This window comes from Pyrus communis, chromosome 15 (genome assembly GCF_963583255.1).
Source record: "Pyrus communis chromosome 15, drPyrComm1.1, whole genome shotgun sequence".
NCBI lineage: Eukaryota > Viridiplantae > Streptophyta > Magnoliopsida > Rosales > Rosaceae > Pyrus > Pyrus communis.
This window is the reverse complement of record NC_084817.1, coordinates 23862221-23886166: the sequence shown is the minus strand read 5'-3', so window position 1 is coordinate 23886166 and position 23946 is coordinate 23862221. Positions and strand designations below refer to the sequence as shown.

Here is a 23946-nt window from a genome sequence, read left to right as displayed (position 1 = left end):
TTTATTATTTAAAAGGAATTGCTATTAGCATTTTAAAAGAAAAAAAGATCATCACCGGATCTTTTTCCTAATGATCATCGCCGGATCATTCGCCGGATCATTTTCCTAAGAATACTAGGAATTCCGTGATCATGATCGTTCATTGTACATCATACAGTTAGTTTTTGTTAGGTGTTATTTATGTTTAATTTTAAAATTTAAATTTTAAAATAATTTTTAACTGCACGATGTACAATTAACGGTCACGATTACAAAATTTCTAGAACCTTTAAAAAAAATATGTGACGGAAATAATTGAGATTATTGAAATGCTAATAATAATTATTTATTTAAATAGTAAATGTAAAAGAATAAAATAAAAAAAATAGCCAAGGAGTAAGAGAGAGAAAAGAGGGGCAGCGAAAGGGTGGTGTCGGCTTCGACCAAACACGACCTTAATCTTATCATCCTTCGATCCCAATTCCCAATTCCCAATTCCCAAATTCCCCCACTCCCACTCCCAAATCAAAACCCTAATTTACTTGTTTCAGGTCAGGAGGAGGATTCGTTTCAGCTGATCAGCTCTGCATCTGTTTCTCTGTGGTAAGGTACACTCTTATTACTGCTCGCTAAATCTGTTTCTCTGAATTCTTCAGTTCTTTTTGTACTGGGATTCCAAATCTGTGAGAGATCCAGAGTTTGGGGATCTTAGTTTTGTTTTTGGGAAAATGGTCCAACTCATGATATTAACTGCTTTAATTTTTTTTTTTCCTTTTTTTTGTTTTTTTCAAAAGGGAAAAAATAGTGAAATTTTATTAGAGTTGAAGATGGTACTGAGTTGGGGGTTAAATGAAGTTGCGTTTTTGGATCCGAAAAATTGCGAAATCGATGAAAATGCATTTTCGATATTATACACAATCGAAATCTACAAACATACAAAAGTGCATTTCATGGAATTTGTTCCGTTCTGGCTTTTCTTTCTTCAATTCTGCATTAAAGTGCGTTTCAAATTCTACTTTACTGAAAAAAATTGCCCTTTTTAGGCTAAGAAAGGTTAAGGACCCGAAAAGGTTAGTCATTTAATGCTTTATTGTTCACACAAGGCTAGCTGCTGGCATAGAAAGTGTGTAGATTTTAAGGCTTAATAACTACTAGGCGCTGAAGCTAGTTTTGCATTGATTATGGGTGATCATTAAGGGGATTTACTTATTGGGTTTGTCTTAGTTGGTAGTACTATTAGTTGGACAGCGTTGGGTGGCTTGTTTCTACTTTCTATACAAACAACTTGTTTAACACTTGGGTTTCCGCAGAAAAAAAGCTTCAGGGTTGGGAGAATATTTTCTCAGTTTTGTTATGGCATTCTCAGCTTCCAATCATCCCCAAGGCACTTCCAGGACAGGTTTGATTTTCTCATTTGGTGGAACCTCTTACTAATTTGAAAGTTGTGTTTTGCTTGCTGTTAGTATGCTATACTTAATTCGAAGGTGAATTATTGATGAACCTTATGATCATTAATTTTTACCAAAACATGAAGACATTACTGATTACCATTAAGACCATCTATACAAATCCAACTAAAGGTGCTTATCATATATGTTTTCATATTTTCTAGATCATAGGTGTTTTATAGGATGTCCCAAAGGGACAGATCACAGGTGTTTAATATGCAGAAATTTTGCTTATACCTTGTTACTGATGCATTCGCGTGGAAACAAATCTTATTGAGGCCATGGCTTAGTTAGAATTTAGGGAGTAATCATTTTACAAATGCTTTTACTAAAAATGTTTTCTGAAAATGTTTTACCATAATTGTATTTTACTTTTCTAGAGAAGTTATAAATTCATTGTTGTGCTGGAATGTATTTGAGTTTTTATAGACCTAAGAACTGGCTCACTTTGTAAAAGATCTTTTTAGTTTAAGGATTACCACAGGTCATGACTAACTAAGGGCATTGTTTCTCTTGTAATTTGATAGCCATATCATATGCTACCTAACAGGATACATCCAGGGCATTTATGTAGTTTAAAGTTAGGATGATAAGCTGACAACAAACCGTTGTATCATCTTATAAGCCAAGGAGAAAAGAATTGAAGGAACAACATTTATAGGATGCCTCTGTTACTGCAAATTTGTTTCCTGTTTTTAATACTTGTCTCTGAATTGTATTTTCTTACATCTTGATAATTAATAGATTTCTAATCGCTACAGTGGTTTCGAAGGGGCTAGAAGTATTTGCCTTTGTTTGAGTGGGTTTATTTGATGTCTTCATTTTGTGTCTATAGTACATCTTCCTTCTCCTCATTCGTGTGGCTAAACTTTGTTGATTTTATAGGGACACCTGGTGATGCTTTGTATAAGGAACTATGGCATGCTTGTGCTGGTCCCCTTGTCACCCTTCCACGTGAAGGGGAGCGAGTTTATTACTTTCCACAGGGTCATATGGAACAGGTATGTCCGAGCTTTAAGTTTATCTACAGGTAGCCAGTGGGTTGAATTGGTAACTGCATCTTTTGGAATGATGTTTTACTTAATAATGTCAGAAACCAATTTTGAATTATGTAAGCAATTACCGTTTAATACAAATAGCTGTAGTCAATGGACAACCTGTACAATGAAGAGATATATAGTGAGCTCTAAAGGGAGAGATGATTCTCCTTTACTACAGGTTTAAGGGGTTTTTTATTTTTATTTTAATATTTATTTTATTTTATTAAAACGTTAAGAGAATTGAAGAGAGAAGACAGTAGCTTTAATTGTTCATGCCAAGATCATTCTCAATTTTAGTCTGGATTGCACTATAATGAACTTGGGTTTACTGCTCTAATCGAAAGTGAGGGTTCTATGTTCCAGTCAATTTGGGGTGGGGTATATTCTGGTTGTGACGTCAATTAACGGAGAGGGGACATTGGCACATTTTAAAGGTTTAGGGGGGATCCGAACCAAATGGAAAGTTAAGTGGGAAAACTGGAACAAGACGCATGCTTTTTCCCCTTTGAATTAATATTAAAATATTGAATAGCTAGTCGCTAGTACCCCACCTCTTTTTTTTTTTTACTTCTCTCTAAATTTGGAGCTGCGGTATAACATATGTTGTGTGGACTCAGTCTGGTGTTGGATGTGCTTTGTGATCCTAGTGATGGTACTTACCGAAGTGTTTCCATGAACTTGGAGTCCCTAATATCCATGTAATGTGCTGTTGGTGTTGTCGATTAGTATGATTGCAAGGTCCAGGTTTTGATTGCCTTTGGTTGGATGCTTTAGATTGTCTTTACATGGGATGTGGGTTGTTATATGGTTTGTAGATATTGTGCGTTTTAGGTAAGGTTTTGATTGGTGGGCCTTGGGTCTTTTAGTTTGTGAACTGTACTCCAGCGCCACCTATGTTATATCAGTACTATGAACTTTAGTCCAAAGTTTTATTTTAAAGCTTGGTTCAACCGTGCAACTCACTTTAGATTGTGTATTCTGCTTGGCTTTCATATAATATGTTTTAGTGCATAATTTTAGAATTTTATATTACTTTTGTCTTCCATTTTTGTTTTCTTAATTTTTCAGTTTTACAATTTTTTTCTTGCTCTCATAGAAGTCAATTAGTTGATTTTCTTATTCACCTTTTTCTATAAGAATAATACGTTGTTACTTTTGCTGTTTGGGCCGAATATGACAACTGTATATTCATCGTTATAAAATAAACTGATCTAGAATAGTTTAATTTGCTCTATATGATCTTTGTCTATCTTACTGACTTTACATGTATTTTTCTTTATAATAGCTTGAAGCATCAATGCATCAAGGGTCGGAGCAACAAATGCCTTCATTCAATCTTCCATCCAAAATTCTATGTAAAGTTGTTAATGTTCAGCTTCGGGTGGGTGACCATTTTTTAAGTTTGTTATGGTATTTTTTTTCTTTTTCTTCTTATCGTGCATCAGTTGGCTCTAGTTTGTAGTTGTGTGATTTTTACTTAACGTGAATGTAGGCTGAACCTGAAACAGATGAGGTTTATGCACAAGTTACCCTCCTACCAGAAGCAGATGTGAGTTGTCTTCCCCTAACCTGTAAAAGATTAATTAACCAATTTTGATGAAGTATTTTTCTTTGTAGTTTCTGTTTGTACCTAGATTTATAATTGATTGCAGCCCTTGGCTTCCCCTTTTGCATTTGTGTTGTTTTCCTTAATTTGATTCTTCTTCATGGATCAGCAAAGTGAGGTAACAAGCCCAGATCCTCCACTCCCAGAAACTCCACGGTGTACAGTACATTCATTCTGCAAGACACTTACTGCTTCTGACACCAGCACACATGGTGGATTCTCCGTCCTTCGTAGGCATGCTGATGATTGTCTGCCACCACTGGTTAGTTTATTTTTTAACAAACTTTTAATATTTTTGAGTTTCTACCTTATTTATACCATATGTTTGCTTGTCTTTTTCTCCTATCCTATGCCTTGGGGTGGCCTGGTAGGGGTTGGCTCGTTTCTCTATGCATTGCCTGAATTTCAAATTTTTCAGGATATGTCCCAGCAACCTCCATGGCAAGAATTGGTTGCAACTGATTTGCATGGAAATGAATGGCATTTTCGGCACATATTTCGAGGTTGGCTATATTTTTTGAATGGTTTACTGGATACTCGTGTTTCTTATTGTAACTGCTTTAGCCAGGAATCTTCCTAAAATTGCATTTTGTCTATGTCACATTCATTATGCATTGAGCCACTTTTATGTTTGTAACTTTGTTTTAGTAATTAGTTAATATTTTTTTATTTTGAATGGTGAGTGGGTAGCTTACATGTGCTTGCATAAGTTTTGTTATTTTGGTTGGTCTGGTTGGCAATGCTTTGGACTGGCTTCCCCTTTTTCTTTTGTGGCTCGGCATTCTTTTATCTATTTGCAGTACTTCAGCATCTTTTTATCTTTTTATTGTACTCATTTCTTCCAAAATAGTGCAATACCATGTAGTTTCTCCTTTTCTTGTCTGTGAAACTCATGACTTCAGATCCAGCATCATGTTGTGGAATATTTGTATCCATATATTAGTCATGTTGGCTGGCATTATATGATGTTGTGTTGTTTTGTTGCCTTAATTTTATGCTGTTATCAGCGTGATAGTGAGACCCTACGCTTTTATATTTTTCTACATTTTTCCTCTTCTAAAACAAACCAGGGCAACCAAGGCGCCACTTGCTCACAACTGGATGGAGTGTTTTTGTGAGTTCTAAGAAATTAGTAGCTGGGGATGCATTTATATTCCTAAGGCAAGTCTGTAGTCAATAAAGAGGACTAATTATCTTTTCTTTGTTACCTTAACATTAAGTTGGTGTATTGTTTGCTTATATGTCGTTTTACATGTATGTTCCAGAGGTGAAAATGGAGAGCTGCGTGTTGGAGTAAGGAGACTCATGAGACAACCAAGCAATATGCCGTCTTCTGTTATTTCTAGTCACAGCATGCATCTTGGAGTTTTGGCGACTGCATCTCATGCCATTGCAACTGGGACACTATTTTCTGTATTCTACAAGCCAAGGTCTTGTCTCCTTTGCTTTATATGGAGTCGAATGAGTTCTTATCATATCTTATTTGTTACCAATGCCCTTCTAGTCTTATTATGTGTAATTTCTCAGACTATTTCTTATATATTGCACTCTGATTTTGTACGAGTGAATAATGGTGTTTAGACTAAAATCCTATTTGATAACCATTTCGTTTTTAGTTTTCACTTTTTGTGCTTGAGATATGGGGAAAGTGTATGGAGAAAGGATGGATAAGAAGGATGGATAAGGAGGGAGGGAAAGCAAAAAGAAGAATGAATGAAAACAAATTCTTGAAAGTAAAAACATCTTAAATCAGTTTTTGATTTAGTTTTCATTCTGTGTAACCATCCGTATACATTTCTTCTGCATATGTCCCTCCTTCCTTTCTTCCTCCATTCTTCTATATCTGTCATTCTCTCTTGTATATGCCCTCTATCTAACACAAAAAATGAAAACTAAAAACTAAAAACTAAAAAATGAAAAAGTTATCAAATTGTCCCTAAATATGTTGAAGAGTTTTGTTATTGGTGCTGGCATAATCATTTCTTTTATATTATATTTAAAAAAGTTTGGCAGCCTATTTGGTTGGGTTATTTCTTCTCTTGATGTTACTCTATTAGAATATACTTGCCTTATTGGAGGAATGAGACATCTCTTGATAAGTTAATGGGTAGCTGGGTCATTTGTTTTATTTCTCAAATTTATCCTGATTCCTGACAAAATATTATTTGCTGGGTCCATTTGTGCCAGAACAAGTCGGTCTGAGTTCCTTGTAAGTGTCAACAAGTACATTGAAGCTCGCAGTCAGAAGCTGTCTGTTGGGATGAGGTTTAAGATGAGATTTGAGGGTGAGGAAGTTCCTGAAAGAAGGTATGTTTTCCCTGCTTGGTTTTTCTGAATGGAGTCATTAGCAGTCTGACCTAATCATTTTTTACCACACTACAGGTTCAGTGGTACAATTGTTGGAGTTGGAGATAATACAGCACCTGGATGGGCGAATTCTGAGTGGAGATCACTAAAGGTATTTTTTCCAATTATGTTCCTAAATTGAGTTTTGAGTCAGTCCTACAAGAATCTATTTGACTCTGGCCATAGACATTTGGAGATAAATCACACTATGGTTTTGTGATGGGGAACCACATCTAGAGGCTTTATAATCATTTTTTTTTTTTTCAAGACAAATAACTTTTTCTTTAAGGTGTGTCACATGATTTAAGTCTCGTCAGTTGAAGATGAACTATATAGCAAAGATTTATTTATTTGTCGCGGTGTTTTAACTTTTCAGGTCCAATGGGATGAGCCCTCATCAATATTGCGACCAGATCGAGTATCACCATGGGATTTGGAGCCCCTGGTGGCAACTGCTCCCCAAAACTCCCAACCTGCACTGAGGAATAAGCGGGCTCGGCCTCCTGTTTTACCTTCGCCATCCCCAGACCTTACTGCGCTGGGTATGTTTGTTTACATAGTGACGTGTGATTCCTAATCTGTTTTGACTTTTTTATCCTTAAATCTTGTATGTTCTTTGTTTACTAGGTGAATGGAAATCCAAAGCTGAGTCTCCTTCGGCTTTCTCCTATAGCGACTCACAGCGTGGGCGAGACATTTATCCATCTCCGAAGTATAATTCTGCTTCAAAACCCAATTCTCTGTGCTTTACTGGGAATAATTCTCTTGCTGCTGTTTCTGGGAACTCGATGTTTTGGCCTAATCGAGTTGATGGTGTAACCGAGCCTTTTTCACCTGTTATGAACAAAGATTGTGGGGAAAGGAGACAAAGCACTGGGAATGGCTGTAGGCTGTTCGGAATTCAGCTACTTGAAAATTCTAATTTAGAAGAGACTTCTCCTGTGGTTACGGTGTCTGGAAAGTTGGGGGATACTCTACCAGTTTCATCATTTGATGCAGAATCTGACCAACATTCGGAACCATCAAATCTCAATCGATCTGATCTTCCTTCAGGAAGTTGTGATGCTGAGAAGTCATGTCTGAGATCACCACAGGAATCTCAAAGCAGGCAAATCCGGAGCTGCACAAAGGTAGTTCACGTTGTTTTTATCCCTCAAGCTAATAATATTTTGGGGTGTGATATCCACACACCCCTTTTTACTTTTCACACACCCTTTTAATTTTCAGCCGTCAGATCGGATGAAATGAAGATCAACGGACAGAAATTGACAAGGGGTGTGTGGATAGCACCCCCCTATATTTTCCACCCTTTTACTGCTTTTGTTGCAGTTTCTGGCTCTGTATGGTCTGAACTTGTAAATATCAATGTCTAAATATGACCATGTATTTCTTTTCTGTAGTGCGTTTATTATTACATTACTTTTTGAATTGGACATTGCACTGGTTCATGCCACTTTATTCCTTCTTTTTAAGTAGTCATTGGGCCTTAGGTGTTGGTGGTGACTATCTGACTGAGCTTTTCTTTCTTTTTTAAATGTCTCAGGTTCACATGCAAGGGATTGCTGTTGGAAGGGCTGTAGATTTGACACGGTTTGAGCGGTACGAGGATCTGCTTAAGAAACTAGAAGAGATGTTCGATATTGAAGGTGAACTCTGTGGATCTACAAAGAAATGGCAGGTTGTCTACACCGATGATGAAGATGACATGATGATGGTTGGGGATGATCCATGGCAGTAAGTTCATTTGACCAATTCTTTAATTCCTGATTTGAGTCTCAAACTTGAAAATTAACTGTTTTAAAGTGCTTCAATTGTATCTTATCGTGAATCTAAGAACTAGTAGCAGTCGGCATTAGGAGACCACTGTTCTTAAAAGAAACTTAATGATTAGATGGTGTCGGGACAATATAACTGAGGATTCCTTTTTATTTACATAATTTTTGGGTATCCTTCCCCTTTATGATATTGACCAGAAATAAATAGGATAATGAATCTAAACTTTGTTTGCTCCACGGTTCTTTGTTTGCTCTTGAAAATGAATTTAATTGCTGCAATCTGGTCTATGGATTACAATTTCTTTATCATTTATGTTTTGCCCCTGCGGATTTTCGTCCTGTAAATTCTATGCATCATATTGCAGTGAGTTCTGCAGCATGGTAAGGAAGATTTTTATCTACACATTAGAGGAAGTAAAGAGGTTGTCGCCCAAGATAAAACTTCCGCTGAATGAGGTCAAAGCTGGCCAGCCGGATTCTGAAGCAGCAGTCAACACTGAAGACCGATCATCTATAGTTGGACCTGCATACTGATCTCCCCCCTGCATAAAGAAAAATTGGAAGAAAAAGAAGATGAAATTGGAAGATGGAACTTGACCGTCGCAAGAGACTGAAAAATTGATGCTGTGCCGGCTATGACAAACTAGTCATGTTGGAACACATTGTGTAGTTTCCCTGCATGCTGAAATGGAGCGGGGCCGTAGTCTCTAATGCACATGCAATCCGAAGAATCATTGCTTGCGGCAGAGTTTGGGTGTTGTGGTTATTGTTTGTTCTTTTGTCGAGAGCTCATAGTGCTTGCTTGTTTGGGACCCAACTGGGCTACCAAAGTTTTCTACTGTGTACGGCAGGGTACGTGCTGTTCATCTTCTTTTTTTTCTTTTTTTAAATTTATTATCTACTTTTTGAACCTGTTGAGACATGTTGGATTGAGTTTTTGTACATAAATATATAGCCTTTATCTCTTGCTTGCAAGTGAATTGCGCCGAGTTTTTCGTACAGAAGAAGCTTTGGGTTTTCGGTGTTTACAGCCTTCTCTGTCTCTCATCAAAAGATGTGGCAAATGGCAATAGAAGGTTTTTATACTAGTTGCAATTTTTTTTTTTTTGTGAACAAACGATATTATCTATCGTAAGTGAGTGAGACAGTGAGTTAAGCCTCACAATGAGCTAGCAATTATGTGGCTCAAATTTACCTTGGACGAGAACCGAACTTAAGACCTTTTATTTACATGTGAAGGAGAATGCTATTAAACCGTCCGTAGTAATAGTTGCTGTACCAATTGCATTTGCCCACAAAAAATGTGCTATACCAATTGCATTTGAACCAAAATAACATTTTGGTTTATCCAAACCCATCCACAAAAAACGATTGGATTAAGGTTGGGTTAGTTTGGACTAATTTCAGCTAGTCCAATTAGGTTAAAAATTGGATCGAATGTAGGGAGGTTCAGGTTAACCCAACCTAAGTTGCACCCCTTACGCTTGATGAACCCCTTACGCTCTCATCAAGGAAGTTGTATTTCCGTGTGACGTCTAAGATGCATCCATCAACCGGGTTGATGATGTAATGTTGGGTTTTTAAGTTGGAGATCTGATGCTGACTAGCTACAAGACGACAAAATCAGAGCGCCATGAATGAATGGTGAGTTTGGTTTGAGTGGAAGGACAACGGTAACAAGGTTAGAAAATTAAAAAGCAAACCGAAAGCGAATCCAATGCAATGCAATTCAAAAGCAAATATCTTATAAACTTATCAACTCCTCCGGCTCAAGCTGCTGCTCTCACATCACATCTCTCACCCGTTTCTCCGGAATCCTACCAGCCTTCAACTGCTTCCAGTCCAAAGAGAACATGATCAAAGCTGTTAAGAAGCTCAAGTTTTGGCCAAGAAAGAAGAAGAAAAGGAAGACTCACCACCAACCCTATTGTCCTCATCCGCCACCTCAACGACCGCCGCCACCACCACCCCGCCACTATTACTGCTCATTTTCCTCGTCCTCCTCCTCAACTCAGCCCTCGGCTCCACCTTTACCACCATGGCTGGATGCCGAGTACACCTACGAGACTCCCTTGGCACCTCCACTCCAGCCTGCTCCAGAATTTTCCTATCATCATCATCATGATCCGGTTCCAAGCCAACAGGAAACTGCTTTCAACGACGGCAGCAGCAGCGGCACACAGTATCCCTATCCAATTCCGACCGCATCTTATCAGCAATATACAGATCCAAATCCTGTGTATGGAGTACCAGTTATACATACACAAACGCCCAGAGCAACAACGAAGGAGAGATGTTATGCTGCCGCCTCCGCCACTCGTGTCTTGAATTGCGTTGTTGACTGGGGCATCCGTTTGTTTCACTGCATCTGTCCCTGTCTTCGCATTCGTGAAGTGAACATCCAGTAGTGTAATATCTTACTTAAAGGCAGTGTATGTCAATTTCTGGTACACAATAATGATTCTGCTCATACATGTATGTGAACTTAGAATTATACATGTCACAGAAAGCTCCTGCATAAATTTATATCAGATAATGTTTCGGTCTTGGCAACAATTCTGTGAGTTTTTCCTACTACCGTTACACATCCTCGTACAATAACATAAACAAAATGACGATCAACCCAAAAATAAAAACTAAAAAAATGAGAGACCACGCTATGTTGGAAATAATACGTACATCTTCAGGCCAAAATTTTGTATATGCTCGTTCCAGGACTTAATCGCCAATTGCCATCTCATCTCTCGATTGAAAAATGAAATGCATCCACTTGCAGATCAACTGACAGTACTCTGTATGAACCCATAAAAAATTACAAGTATAGGGAAGCCGCAAAGACAATGTCCCTTTTGATCTTCAAAACGGCCTCCTCAAATTTTGACTCAAGCTCGGTTTCTCCAATAGACTTGGCTGCTTGAATAAGTTGCTGAAGGACTTCCTCTAATCTCCTAATTGCCCTGATCAAGCTGCCCTCAAAAACAGGTGTAGCTGACATGATCTCGTAGAATTTGGACCCTTTTGCCCAAGCATACACAGCCTCCATAATATCAGGCCGAAAAGAACTCACAAAGCTGTCAACATCAATTTCGACCTGCAGTGTATACAATGCAAAAGCATTTCAACGGAAGGTAAAAATCATCTATATAAGAATAGTGTAAACAAATCCGAGCACACAGATGTTCGACAAACAGTTTGGCCAATTTAGACCAATATACCCAGTGGACCAATCAATATATGGACACTGAGCAATGACCATGGATATTTGTATTATTCTTGTCCATAGGCAATAACAAATTCACTTAGTCAATGAATCGTAATTGCTTGGTAGGTTAAATGATACTTTACAAAGAAACGAATCTCAGCGTCTCACACAATTTTACTGCAGAATACGCATGCATATAATATAATGTCTTCGGAAATTTTGCACTCATTCTACTTTATGGAGAAGACGAATCTCTGGTAGACTGATGATATACAAGCTTTATCTGATATTCTGATCAAGTTGATCATAGAAAGACGACTGAATATTCTCACAGAGGCTATCAAATCATAATCAAACTTTCATTAAACTCCTATCCGTATGATACTATGATAGGATATTCCAGTTCCCATAGTAGGTACTTATGCTGCAAAATAGCAATTTGGTCAGGGTTCACAGTTCAGGATAACAAAATGGTAGAATGGGACTATGGATATGAACCTTAAGCTTTGGACAAGGTATAAGATGTCACTTTTCTACATGAACATTATTCAAATGCTTCGCAAAAATACTTTAGGGGCTTCTTGTGTCACATATTCTTCAAAAAAATATTGTTCAATCATTATGGGTCCTGCGTGACTGCGTCACCAGACTAGTTTGGTAAAGTAGTTAGCATTAACTTATGACTGCAATCAGGAAGGGCCAACATAAAATGGGTTTGCCACTTTTTTCGGGCTGTTCTTTATGTTCAAGTGGACATGCACTCAACTTTTCTTTGACTGTGACTTCCAAGTTCCAAGTAAGAAACATTTACGTACGAAATAATGTTCTGTTGTCCATAGTTGATGGAAGTTTCAAATAAATATTCAACTGTACCAGAAAGGAAGTTTTTTACCTTGCACTCGAGCTGAACCTCAGCAACCCTCCGAGCTGTATCTTGTAATTGTGAAAATAGCAGGTCAAGCTCTTCCCTTGGTTTTGTAGCTTCCTTAAGCTTCTCCTGCCACACAAAACATGAGAGAAGAGAAACCATCTCTTCCACGTTTATGTCCTTGAAAGCCCCATTGAACATGAGCTCAGTCAGGGTCAACTCTTCTGCACTACTGATTTCACAAGCAACTTTACCCTTCAACTCCACAACACCATCATTTGTAACATATCTGCATTCCAATCATTTCTAAGGCATCAAAGTGATGGAATTCCCAGTTTAAAACTAAAAGATAGAAAAGAATTTTATGGTTGAAATAGAAAATGACGGAAGGCCAGAAACAGTGAGATGAAAAATAACGAGAATTCATTACCCTAGCCTCCGAAGGACCCGTTTTCTTGCCTTCAGTTCATCTTTAAAAGCTAATGCAGTGGACGAGCGCATTGTTTTCTTGATTGACTTGATCTTGGCAGCCAAATCCTGCTTCATATGAAAAACCTTAAGCTTTTGCTCAATAAGTGGAGTTCTAGCAACTTCATGCCTGTCAAACAGGTTCTCTAACGCCTCGATCCTACGAGACACCTTTTTGTATGAACTACTTTCAATCTGAAGAACAGTAAAGTGCACTTGAAATTAGTGACACAGAATTTTAAAAAGAAAGTAATAAAATAAAAACTAAAAGTTCAAATTGCAGTAGCATACCTTCATATCTTCTTCTGGATCGAGAAGAGGAATCTTTCCTTTATCAAATCTTGACATAGTTTCAAGAACTCTCTTCAGTGTGTTTTCTCGAGCTGGTAGTGGCAAAAGATCCTTAGGAATGACCATACAAAGTCCACTCATACTATTTATCTGTTCAGAAAACATAAGTTAGCAAAATAAGAAGCTTTTGGGTAAGTGATAAACAATTAATACTTTACATAGCACAGAATGGAAAATGATCCCTAAAAGAATTGCCAAAATGACTTGTACACAAACTTAAACCCTATCAAAATAGAAGCGGAAATTTGCAAAAAATATTAATAAGGTCACTTAGATCAGTGAATCACTGCATCAGCAACCTAAGGAACATTGGTTACAGTTCATAATTTTGATGGTTCTCCTGGTAGGGCATTTACCTGAGATATGGAAATGGAGACAACAGCAGGTTCTCCTGCCTCTTTGAGAGGGATAATTTTGATGGTTTTCTTAGCAACTTCATCTGTACTTACCCTGCACCTTGTCAGAACATCCACTGTGTAGTTTGAATCTTCAGGTTTTCTACTTGCATCATCTGGACAACAGAATGGATTGTTTAGAAATTCGAAAACTCAAATCAGAATAAAGACTCTAAGCAATTCAGCATCCTCACCTTCTGAAGCAGTTTTCACCCGTTGAAAATTTAGTATCACTCCCCATGTGACCAGGTCCTCAATGGAAAAAGAAGGGGAACTTTCATCACTTTTAGCACATTGGATTGAGACAAGCCTACCAGGTTTCAGAAATGGTAAGCAGTACTTTGGAGAAAGCACAATATCATGAAGTTCCTGTTTCAAACTCTTGTATTGCTGTAACAGATTGTAATAATTCTTTACACTATCTTCTTCTTCAATTATAATTGAATCCCTCTCTTTCTCAAGATCCTTTGCTTGCTTCTGCAACAATAACATAATTCACAAATCAGAAACACAACAGAAGTGATCGTATACGTAATGTCTTAATAGATTTCTTTAGACTGTGAAGACACTTTCTGAAACACAAATCCCAACCAAGATACGAATAAAAGGCAGTCCAACTGCAATTACAAAATCACTATCCTCTATGGTAGCCAACTAACCTCAAGACTGGGGATGGCACGATCAGCTTGAAATTGATAGAACGAGTTACGAAGCAAATTTTCTGGATTACCATCTTCGCTGCGTAATTGATTCAGAAGCATGTTGTAGCTCAAATGAAAAGCACTGCAAAGCAAGAGAACAAAGGTCAATAGGAGAAAAACCTAACAAAACTAAAAGAGGAAATCTTCTCATTGTTCAAAATATATATTTTTTAATAGAAGTTCAGAGTAAAAGCATAGGGGATACACCTGTTCAAACAATCAGCACTTCCTTTAAGCATCATTTTAGCAGTAGATGGTTCCAGCTTCTCATCTACCATAAGTATACATATTCCACGCTTATCAATACCACGGCGACCAGCACGGCCACTCATTTGTATATACTCTCCACTGGATAGCCATCTGAACTTATCACCATCAAATTTCCGGACATTGGTAAACACAACAGTTTTTGCAGGCATGTTCAATCCTATGCTGAAGGTCTCTGTGGCAAACAAACACTAAAGAAATACAGTTCAATTTTTATACCACTTTGTTAAAAGAAAATATAAGCATAGATATACATAAAAATGTATGTAATTCGGCTGGAAGTGCGAGAAAATGAATGAAAATACAACTTATTGAAAAGCCTTTCTAGGCCAATATGTCTGCAACAGTTTGTCACCAGAAGAAATAGACCAATCTGGAGGTCGCTAAAAGTGGTCATAGTAGTCTAGCCAGAACAAAATCAAGATTTTTGTATGAAAAAAAGGGCCAACTGGCTGGTCAAGATTTGAACACACTGATTGGGATCACATATAAGTCCCAACCAAAGCAATAGTAGCCAATCAAATTTAAAGATTAAGCATACAACAAAATAGATGAAATAGAATTTAGACCCAACCTTGATTAGGCCTTCCTGAAATAATATCTCAATCACTTCCTTTAGAATTGGAAGCAAGCCAGAATGATGCACACCAATTCCACGCTTCAAAAGGGGTAGCATATGTGAAACCTGTTTAAGCAGTATACTAAGGAATGAACATCACTACGAAATAAAGCAAAATTCTGAGCAGCAGTGGGCACATATATAAAAAAAAATAGAAACATTATTTCAGATAAAATTAAACATCAAGTTATTTGAATATCTACTGAGCAAGTAATATTAAGTAACTTCATTGCAACTTTTTTGTTATCCTATTTGACGTTAACCGGAAGAACCCAACCATTAAATGTGTATTAGTTCCACTATGCTTTAACTAAACTGTCAAACCTCCACCTTGCTTACTCAACTTCAAAGTAGTCACGAGATAACACAAATACATGGAGGAAAAGAAAGACATACACACACACATACAAAGTCTAACTCGTGAATGCTTAAACATAGAAAAAAGTTACATCTGGCGTAATACTTGAAAGAGTATAACACTACTTCATGCAAACCAAACACAATGCTTAAACAGACATGCCAGCTTAGAAAGGAAGAAACAAAAGCTTGCCTGAGGTAACTTTTTATCATCATCAGAAAGCATATCCATAGCACTCCAGAAGATGGTTTCTACATTTTCTTTCTCATTGTCCCCATTTAGATCCATTTTTGCCATCTGTGACACCAAAAAGAAAACAAAAAATTGGAACCAAAAAACTGGTGCTGACAAAAAGATAAAGGAACTAAAAAATTACAACAAAAATATTTCTATCAAAACATTCAAATCAACAGTCAGACACAGCCACATTTAATTGGAACATAGTCCACAAGGATTCCCAACCAAGTAGTATCGTTTCGGAATGAATAACTAATACATGTATATTATACTTAATCTTTCATCCAAAAGGTTGACAAGGGTATTGAACAGATACTCAAAACATAGCTCATAATGTCTGAACCACATAGGCAACAGGGTGCAAAAGGTTCACTCTACATTAGACTAACCAATAGTAGTAAGGAAATACATTGGGCGGGAGCTTGGTAGCAGCTAACCTCATTTAAGAAGTATATTTTAAAATAGATAGGTACGTACCTGCATTGCAAGAGATTCGCACTCCCTTTTGCTAAAGCTAAAAAGTATTACAGGATCATACTGACGCTGAATTATCATTTTGACCATCTTGAAGATATCACTTTCCTCAGCAGCCTTGCCCATGATCAAACCCTTTTGCCACTTGCCATTTTCCTTCTTCTTAGCACTATCGGCAGTGGGAGCAAGAGCATTAAGAGCCTTCTGAAAGCTGTCTTCGCGAAATTTCCCTTTTTCATCTACTACCAAGTACAATCCATTCCCTCCAGAAGGAAAAATATAATGCTGCAGAGGAGTTGGCCTATAATCAGTATAGACAATGTGACAAGGCTGACGGTGAATCTTTGCAAGCCAATCAGCAAATTCCTTAGCATTTGGCACAGTTGCTGAGAGGAACACAAACCGAGCATTCTTTGGAGCCATAACAATGCTCTCTTCCCACACCACACCTCTCTCCCTATCACGCATATAGTGCACCTCATCGAAGATAATCCACGCCACCTCACGCGTTATCTCTGACCCTTTGTACTGCATGCTACGCCAGATTTCTGTTGTCATAACCTGAGTGAAATTCAAAAGTATCATCACCAAAAACCCAAAAGGATAAACACCCGAAAATCAAACACAAAAGAAAAGGCGTGCATTGCACTTGCATACCAAGCAGGAAGCATTGGGGTCGATAGTTACATCGCCCGTCATCAAGCCAACGTCGGAAAACTCCTCTTTGAACTCTCTATACTTTTGGTTGCTCAGTGCTTTGATTGGTGAAGTGTATATCACTCTCTGCTTGTTTCTTAGAGACATTGCAATCGCATACGATGCCACCACAGTTTTCCCAGCCGACGTATGAGCAGACACCTATCATAGCATACATTGAATTAAAAAAATGCACCAATTCACAAGTCAAAAACTTTCAATTAAAATAAACTCAATGCTAAAAGTTTCAATTGAAAAAAAAAAACCAGTAACAAATTTACATACCATGACGGACTCGGCTTTTTCGAGGCAGTTTATGGCCTCAGACTGAAAAGGGTCCAGAGGGAAGGGGAATTTCTTGGCAGGTTCAGAAGCTTCTGCTGCAGCTGAAGAAGAAGAAGAAGGGGGAGGAACGACATAGCCCTCAGGATACGACACGTCGTGCAAGCAGGCCACCGCTTCGTCGTCGACGCTTGCCCAACCGTTGTCCCTCTTTTGTTGTTTCTGTGGAGCTTCTTCCAACTCGGCCTCTCCCTCCGACTTCCTCTTCAGGGATGCCGCTTCCGTTTCCATGTTGGGAACCAAAACGCTGCGTTCAGAGGCGTCCTGCTGCTAATTCCTGAAGAATCGCTAGGGTTTGCAGCGTTCTGCTTCGTCTCCGGCGGCGGCTGTGAGCTTGGGGTCCCTAATAGCCAATGTAATGTGCGTTTTAGGCGAGGTTTTGGTTGGTGGGCCCACACATCCAACGTGACTTGCTCACGTGACTTTCTAATATTCACATGTACAAGTCCCGTCCACTTCACATTTTACAGAGAAGAAAGAGGCCACTCGCGGCCGAAACCGAGAGACAGAGAAGAAAGAGCAGAGAGGGATGAACGTGGCGAGCAAGGGAGGCGGAGGAGGCATGGCGGCGTCGCGGATCGTAGTCATAACGGGAGTGAGCAAAGGGCTGGGGCGAGCGCTGGCGGTGGAGATGGCGAAGAGGGGCCACACAGTAATCGGCTGCTCCCGTTCCCAAGATAAGCTCAACGCCCTCCAATCCGAGCTCTCCTCCGACAAACACCTCTTCCTCAACGCCGACGTCGTGAGTTTTCATTTTATTCGTTTAATTCTTTTACTTTAAATAATTACGGTTTCAGTATTATTTATCAGTAATTTGCATTGATTTGTTTGGTTCTTCTGGTGTGCAAATTGTGAATTGGTTTGCTCCGTCTTTCTGCAAAATTATTTCATTTGATATTTAATTTAGAGAAATTTCCATTTGATATTTAAATTAGATTGTTTCATGGTAACAATTATTATCTAAATACTAGACAAGTATCTGGAAAATCACGAAATCAATCACGATTATACTAAGGCATCGTTTAATCTCCATGATTGGATTAGAATGGATAACCAACTATGCTGAAGGTATATTTAAGAAGAGGCGACTCAAGCCAACAAGCTCCCGCTTTGCGAGGGTGAGGAGGTGGTCTGGGGGACGTCTATTTTACGCAGCCTTACCCTTGGTTTGCAAAAATGTCGTCTCTAGGACTATAACCCGTGACCTTTCAGTCACAAAGGAGCAACCTTTCTGTTGCGCCAAGGCTCTTTAAGAAGAAATGAAAAGTTGTGTCAAACTTGAAGGTAGAAGATGGATTATTTATTAAGGAATCCCAATCCCCCTCAAAATGGAGGATTGAAAGGGACAAATTTCCTTCATGTCTAATCCCCTTCTTATTCCCTCAAATTGAAAATTCATTCTCCTGCACCTTTAATATACCTTGAATTGGACAAGTTATCCATTCCAATCCAATCCTAGAGAGCCAACAAGGCCTAAAACCATCCATGACAAGACCACTGCTCAAAGTTCTGAAGCTACAAGCACCTGACAAATAACAGAAAGTATGCCCTCAACAAGAATAAATAAATGAATTAAGAGTAAACGAGTGAAAGAATTGATGAAACCTTACTCAACACATGGGAGCAAGACTAGAAATTGGGGTTGCGAAAAATTCACTATGAGCAGCTTATTCCTCAATGCTATTGCTCCGTTTTTAAAGTCTGAGTATTCTGTTTCTTGATTATTATAATTAATGCATTAGTTGATACTCTAGATCCTTTGACGAAAATACATGTCCAACACATGTTATCTCTTTATTCGATTGACGAGTTCTTCTTTATTTTCCTTTTGCTTCTTTTGTGATTGCTTTATTCTGACGGACTTTCCTTAAGTTCCATCGCATGTTAGTGATTTTGTAGTCTATGGATTGATTCATTGATATATGCAAATTTGAGAGTAATGTTGTTCCTTATTAGCAGACTAAATTTGTGTTAGTGGACATTAGACACTATCCTGTAAAGTATTAAGCTGAATGTCCATGGTATCTGTGGAGGTTTCTCTTAAGTACTAAAAAAGCTTTACTTTATTTTATTTGTATGCTTATAGGTATTGCGTTGTGGTTGAACTTTGAGGACGTGTAAAGGCATTTAGATATGATTGTGCTTAGGGAGAATTCAAGGCATAATAAATAAAATGACTAGTTGGTTTGGAAGTTTATTTCTTTTCGTAGGCCTCTTGCAAGCAAGGCTTTCATCTTGTGATATTAAAAATTTGTGTCAAGTGAGATTATTGGTTGGATTTTAATCTATCATTTGAAGGTTTCACAGTAATTTTTACATGGAAGATTATTTCAATTCCTTTGCGTTTTCTTTTAATCCGGGGAATTTGTTTCTGTTTTTTTTCAATGATATTATTGGCAGAGGTCTAATAACAGCATTGCTGATCTGGCGCGAGTTGTTATGGAAAAGAGGGGAATCCCAGATATTGTAGTGAACAATGCAGGCATGATCAACGACAACAAGAAGCTTTGGGAGGTTCCGGTGGAAGAATTTGACAGCGTGATAGATACCAACGTTAAAGGAGTCGCTAACGTGTTGCGCCACTTCATTCCACTGATGCTGTCGCGGAATGAGGGGAAGAACCCATCCGGAATCATAGTAAACATCTCCTCCGGGTGGGGTCGATCGGGTGCAGCGCACGTGGCACCATACTGTGCGTCAAAATGGGCGGTGGAGGGGTTGACCCGATCAGTGGCGAGGGAGGTACCGAGTGAGATGGCGGTTCTTGCGCTCAGCCCGGGTGTGATACACACGGACATGCTTGAGTCGTGTTTTGGGGAGTCTAGTATGAAGAATTATCCGAAACCTGATGCATGGGCCGTCAGGGCTGCTACCATGATTTTGAATCTTACGGCGGCTGACAACGGCGCTTCTCTTAACGTATGACATGACAACTCCGTTACATAGATGAATCTAGACATTCCTGTAGGATGGAATGGAGGAGTAGTTTTAGTATTAGTGCATGAATGAACAAAACTGAGTCTATTTGACTGTTGTTTAAATGATGCTGTATTATTTCAGTTTCGCTCAAATCTCACTGCTTATGGATTCAATCCACATTTGCTATGATCGATTTGAATCCGAAATCCAAAAAATCTGAAGAGTAAAAAAAATGGGATAGGAATTATGCTATTTTGAGTCTCTGTTCTATTTGATGTATTTTGAATGATGTATGAATCTATAAAAATTGGTTCATTTGAGTTAAATGTAGGGTAGTGTTATCCACACACTCGTTTTTATCTCTCACACACTTCTTGTTAATTTATGTTTTTTATATCTTCTTTAATTCATTTGATCTGACGGTCGGAAATTCAGAGAGGTGTGGGAGGTAAAAAAAAAAAGGTAGATAACATCAAATGTATTGTGTACCAAAAACTTCAAAAGTAATCTGTTTTAAAAATTTTCAAAATTTTTGAATTGGTCCGAGTTTTAAAGCTCCGAACTTGGCATTTTTATTCAATTTCAAAACCTTTTGAATTACAAATGGTAGCATGTGTTTTCGATTGGATCGAATCCAATCGAAAATCAAGCCTAACCATTACTCATACTATGCCACGTGTTACGTGGATTCACGTCGATCCAATCGAAAATCAAGCCTAACCATTACTCATACTATGCCGTGTGTTACGTGGATTCACGTATGCACATATGCGGTAGTAGGGACTTATGACGGCAGCAATACCGATATGGGCTTTGTTACGCAGGAAACTTGAAGTTGAAACTAGTTCAAGTTTTGCAGAATGCTCCCATCGAATATCTAGGATCCGACAAATGAATAGCAAACGTGACACATAAACTGTATATTACAATTTTGACTATTTAACTTGCATGTACAGATGTTCTGATGTCAATTTTGTTGTAATCTATTTTATCTGACAATTGACAAGGGAAAGGGGACCGGCGGCATGTTGATTAAACTTTTGAAACTGTAAATGCAAGCTTGCTGCTAAAGAGGTGGCTAAGAAGCTCTGAAATTCATTTACTTGAATGAGAAAAAATACAACTTAAATAAGAAAACACATCTGCTGCATAACATCCACTTTGTAGATTTTGTGGAACTACATACCACGATTTTTGCAAGTAACGTAAACCCTAACCATGACTCCTACAACTTAGGGGTTCTCCTGTAGACTAGGTAAACAAGTCTCCTAACTACATGTAACCACTTTATTGAAAATAAATAATCTAAAGATAAATCTTAACACCCTCCCTTAAACTGATTTCTGCAGAAAAACAGTTTAGGATTGATCTTCATCTTTCCTTCACTCCTGTGTGAGTCCCTCCCTTGAACAAACTCCAAGCATACTTCTGAGCTTCTCGAATGCTGGTTGTTTGAGAGGTTTTGTCTTGAGATCAGCAACTTGATCTTCACTCTTACAGAACTGCAACTCAATCACACCATCTTTGCATAGATCCCGCAAGAAATGGTATCTAACATTAATATGTTTGCTTCTTCCATGCATAACTGGATTCCTGGAAAGCTTGATTGCTGAAACATTATCACAATAAATTGTTGTTGAATCTTGTTCTGGTTACCAAGAACCTCTAGCATTCTTCTCAACCAAATGGCTTGACAGGAACATGATGCAGCTGCCACGAACTCAGCTTCAGTTGTGGATAATGTCACAATTTGCTGCTTCTTAGAGGACCATGAAATTGCACCTGAACTCATTAAAAACACATTTCCAGAAGTGCTTTTACGATCATCAATATCACCTGCGTAATCACTGTCAGTAAAACCAAGGAAACTTGACTTTCTTCCTTTCTTATAAAAAATCCCAAAATCTGTTGCACCTTTCAAGTAACGAAAGACTCTCTTGGCTGCCTTGAGATGCATCTCAGTGGGATTCTCCATATATCGACTTATCACGCTTACAGAATGCATGATATCAGGCATCGTGGAAGTTAGATACATCAAACTTCCAACTATCTGTTTGAAATAAGTGCTGTCAGTCCTTTCCCCATCAAGATCTTTACTCAACTTTAATCCTACCTCTGCTGGAGTTCCAACTGGATTGCAGTTCAACATCTGAAACCTTTCCAATATTTCAAGAATATATTTCTTTTGACAAATAAAAATACCAGTTGCCGATTGTACTACTTCTATGCCAAGAAAGTAGTGCGTCAGTCCCAAGTCACTCATATCAAATTCTTTCATCATAGACTTCTTAAAATCATCATACATATCAACACCACTTCCAGTATAAATTAGATCATCAACATAAAGGCATACGATGAGCATCTTACCTTCATCACCAACCTTAACGTACAAAGTATGCTCATATGGACACTTTTGGAAGCCTTGTTTGATAAAGTATGCATCTATGCGGCTATACCAAGCTCGTGATGCTTGTTTCAGCCCATAGAGTGCCTTCTTCAACCTTAAAACCTTCTTCTCTTCACCTTGCTGCACATAGCCTGGAGGTTGATCGACAAACACTTGTTCTTGCAATTCACCATGTAAAAAGGCAGATTTTACATCTAATTGGAAAATAGGCCAGGAGTTTTGAGCAGCTAGAGAGATTACCAAACGAATTGTGTCTTGCCTTGCAACTGGGGCAAACACTTCTTTGTAATCGACACCATATTCTTGCTTATATCCTTTTGCTACCAAACGGGCCTTGTGCTTGTCCACCTCGCCTTTCTCATTTAGTTTGGTTTTGAAAACCCACTTCAAACCAATGGTCTTCTGACCTTTAGGCAAATCAGTAAGCTCCCATGTATTATTTTTCTCAATGGACTTAATTTCAGCATTCATTGCGTTTTGCCATTTTAAGTCCTTAACTGCTTCCTCAAAAGTAAGAGGGGTAGAATCTGCAAACAAAGCAAAGTGTGCAGTAGTATCTTCATCAGAGAGTTCATCTCCACTTACATAATCAATCATCCAAGATGCTCTCTTCCTTAGACGTTGAATTTGAGGTGGCTGATCATCTGCAAGTTGAGCATTTTCTGGTGGGATTTCGTCAGGCTCAGGAGACTGCTCAATCCTATCGTCTGTTGCATCAAAGTTAGTTGGAATTTGCTGCTGCTGCTTGCTTTTTCCAGACCAAACCCAAGTCTTTTCTTCATCAAAAACCACATCTCTGCTGGTAATCACCTTCTCAGTAGTTGGGTTGTACAATTTGTAGCCAATTCCACATCTCTGTTGATTAAACTTTTGAAACTGTAAATGCAAGCTTGCTGCTAAAGAGATGGCTAAGAAGCTCTGAAATTCATTTACTTGAATGAGAAAAAATACAACTTAAATAAGAAAACACATCTGCTGCATAACGTCCACTTTGCAGATTTTGTGGAACTACATACCACGATTTCTGCAAGTAACGTAAACCCTAACCATGACTCCTACAACTTAGGGATTCTCCTGTAGACTAGGTAAACAAGTCTCCTAACTACATGTAACCACTTTATTGAAAATAAATAATCTAAAGATAAATCTTAACACGGCAAGGGTAGAGAGATTGAGATAGAGATATCTTTGTAAAATTGTAGGGGAATTGTGTTTAGGATTTGTTATTCTTCTACGCAATGTCTTTATTTATAGAAATAAAAAAGAGAGAAGAAATCCTTCGTCCCCAAGAAATACAAGTCTCTATAGAAAAAATAATTAGAATCAAATCAAATATAGGATTTACACAATTACACTAGGAAAGTTCACAACAAATTTTAATTTTTTTTGGGTTTTTCTTTAATATTGAAAATAAAATTTTGCAACGTGTCATGCAAAAGACCGTTTGC

General features: G+C 38.1%; 4 protein-coding genes across 5 annotated transcripts; 3 read left to right on the top strand and 1 right to left on the bottom strand.

Annotated features, from left to right (window-relative positions):
- Nucleotides 1-430: 430 nt before the first annotated feature.
- LOC137717535 (auxin response factor 1) lies at nt 431-8741 on the top strand. Of its 2 annotated transcripts, none has more exons than XM_068456931.1 (15): nt 431-582; nt 1290-1378; nt 2313-2428; nt 3753-3848; nt 3960-4016; nt 4183-4335; nt 4492-4576; nt 5144-5234; nt 5339-5503; nt 6261-6380; nt 6456-6531; nt 6796-6961; nt 7047-7549; nt 7963-8153; nt 8560-8741. In XM_068456931.1, exons 2-15 carry the CDS (start codon nt 1333-1335, stop codon nt 8726-8728), a joined length of 2034 nt encoding a protein of 677 aa, XP_068313032.1. In that variant the 5' UTR covers nt 431-582; nt 1290-1332; the 3' UTR covers nt 8729-8741. The 2 variants fall into 2 exon arrangements, with proteins under 2 accessions (XP_068313032.1, XP_068313031.1); XM_068456930.1 differs by having other exon boundaries at nt 444-587.
- Nucleotides 8742-10047: 1306 nt separating this feature from the next.
- On the top strand, nt 10048-10602 carry LOC137717224 (vegetative cell wall protein gp1). The gene has a single exon (XM_068456517.1). The coding sequence runs from the start codon at nt 10048-10050 to the stop codon at nt 10600-10602; it is 555 nt and encodes a 184-aa protein (XP_068312618.1).
- Nucleotides 10269-17535, bottom strand: LOC137717420 (DExH-box ATP-dependent RNA helicase DExH9). Its single transcript, XM_068456786.1, has 13 exons — nt 17116-17535; nt 16792-16992; nt 16138-16695; nt 15616-15720; nt 15021-15131; nt 14387-14637; nt 14138-14261; nt 13673-13955; nt 13440-13594; nt 13024-13173; nt 12695-12927; nt 12289-12553; nt 10269-11285 (listed from the first exon to the last, which is right to left on the bottom strand). The coding sequence occupies exons 1-13, from the start codon at nt 17401-17403 to the stop codon at nt 11007-11009; spliced, it is 3003 nt and encodes a 1000-aa protein (XP_068312887.1). The 5' UTR covers nt 17404-17535; the 3' UTR covers nt 10269-11006.
- A 4-nt stretch (nt 17536-17539) lies between these two features.
- On the top strand, nt 17540-20417 carry LOC137717421 (NADPH-dependent pterin aldehyde reductase). Its single transcript, XM_068456787.1, has 2 exons — nt 17540-17914; nt 19573-20417. Exons 1-2 carry the CDS (start codon nt 17702-17704, stop codon nt 20095-20097), a joined length of 738 nt encoding a protein of 245 aa, XP_068312888.1. The 5' UTR covers nt 17540-17701; the 3' UTR covers nt 20098-20417.
- Nucleotides 20418-23946: the final 3529 nt, after the last annotated feature.

Excerpts from the sequence above, each read along its gene's own strand:
- LOC137717224 (XM_068456517.1), top strand. The coding sequence starts at position 10,048 with ATGATCAAAGCTGTTAAGAAGCTCAAGTTTTGGCCAAGAAAGAAGAAG.
- LOC137717420 (XM_068456786.1), bottom strand. The coding sequence starts at position 17,403 with ATGGAAACGGAAGCGGCATCCCTGAAGAGGAAGTCGGAGGGAGAGGCC. Across the intron at positions 13,595-13,672 it reads GGTGAAAACTGCTTCAGAAG|ATGATGCAAGTAGAAAACCT; the intron begins GTGAGGATGCTG and ends TCTGTTGTCCAG. Across the intron at positions 12,554-12,694 it reads CGGGTCCTTCGGAGGCTAGG|ATATGTTACAAATGATGGTG; the intron begins GTAATGAATTCT and ends ATTGGAATGCAG.
- LOC137717421 (XM_068456787.1), top strand. The coding sequence starts at position 17,702 with ATGAACGTGGCGAGCAAGGGAGGCGGAGGAGGCATGGCGGCGTCGCGG. Across the intron at positions 17,915-19,572 it reads TCTTCCTCAACGCCGACGTC|AGGTCTAATAACAGCATTGC; the intron begins GTGAGTTTTCAT and ends TATTATTGGCAG.
- LOC137717535 (XM_068456931.1), top strand. The coding sequence starts at position 1,333 with ATGGCATTCTCAGCTTCCAATCATCCCCAAGGCACTTCCAGGACAG. Across the intron at positions 3,849-3,959 it reads TTGTTAATGTTCAGCTTCGG|GCTGAACCTGAAACAGATGA; the intron begins GTGGGTGACCAT and ends ACGTGAATGTAG. Across the intron at positions 4,577-5,143 it reads TTTTCGGCACATATTTCGAG|GGCAACCAAGGCGCCACTTG; the intron begins GTTGGCTATATT and ends AAAACAAACCAG.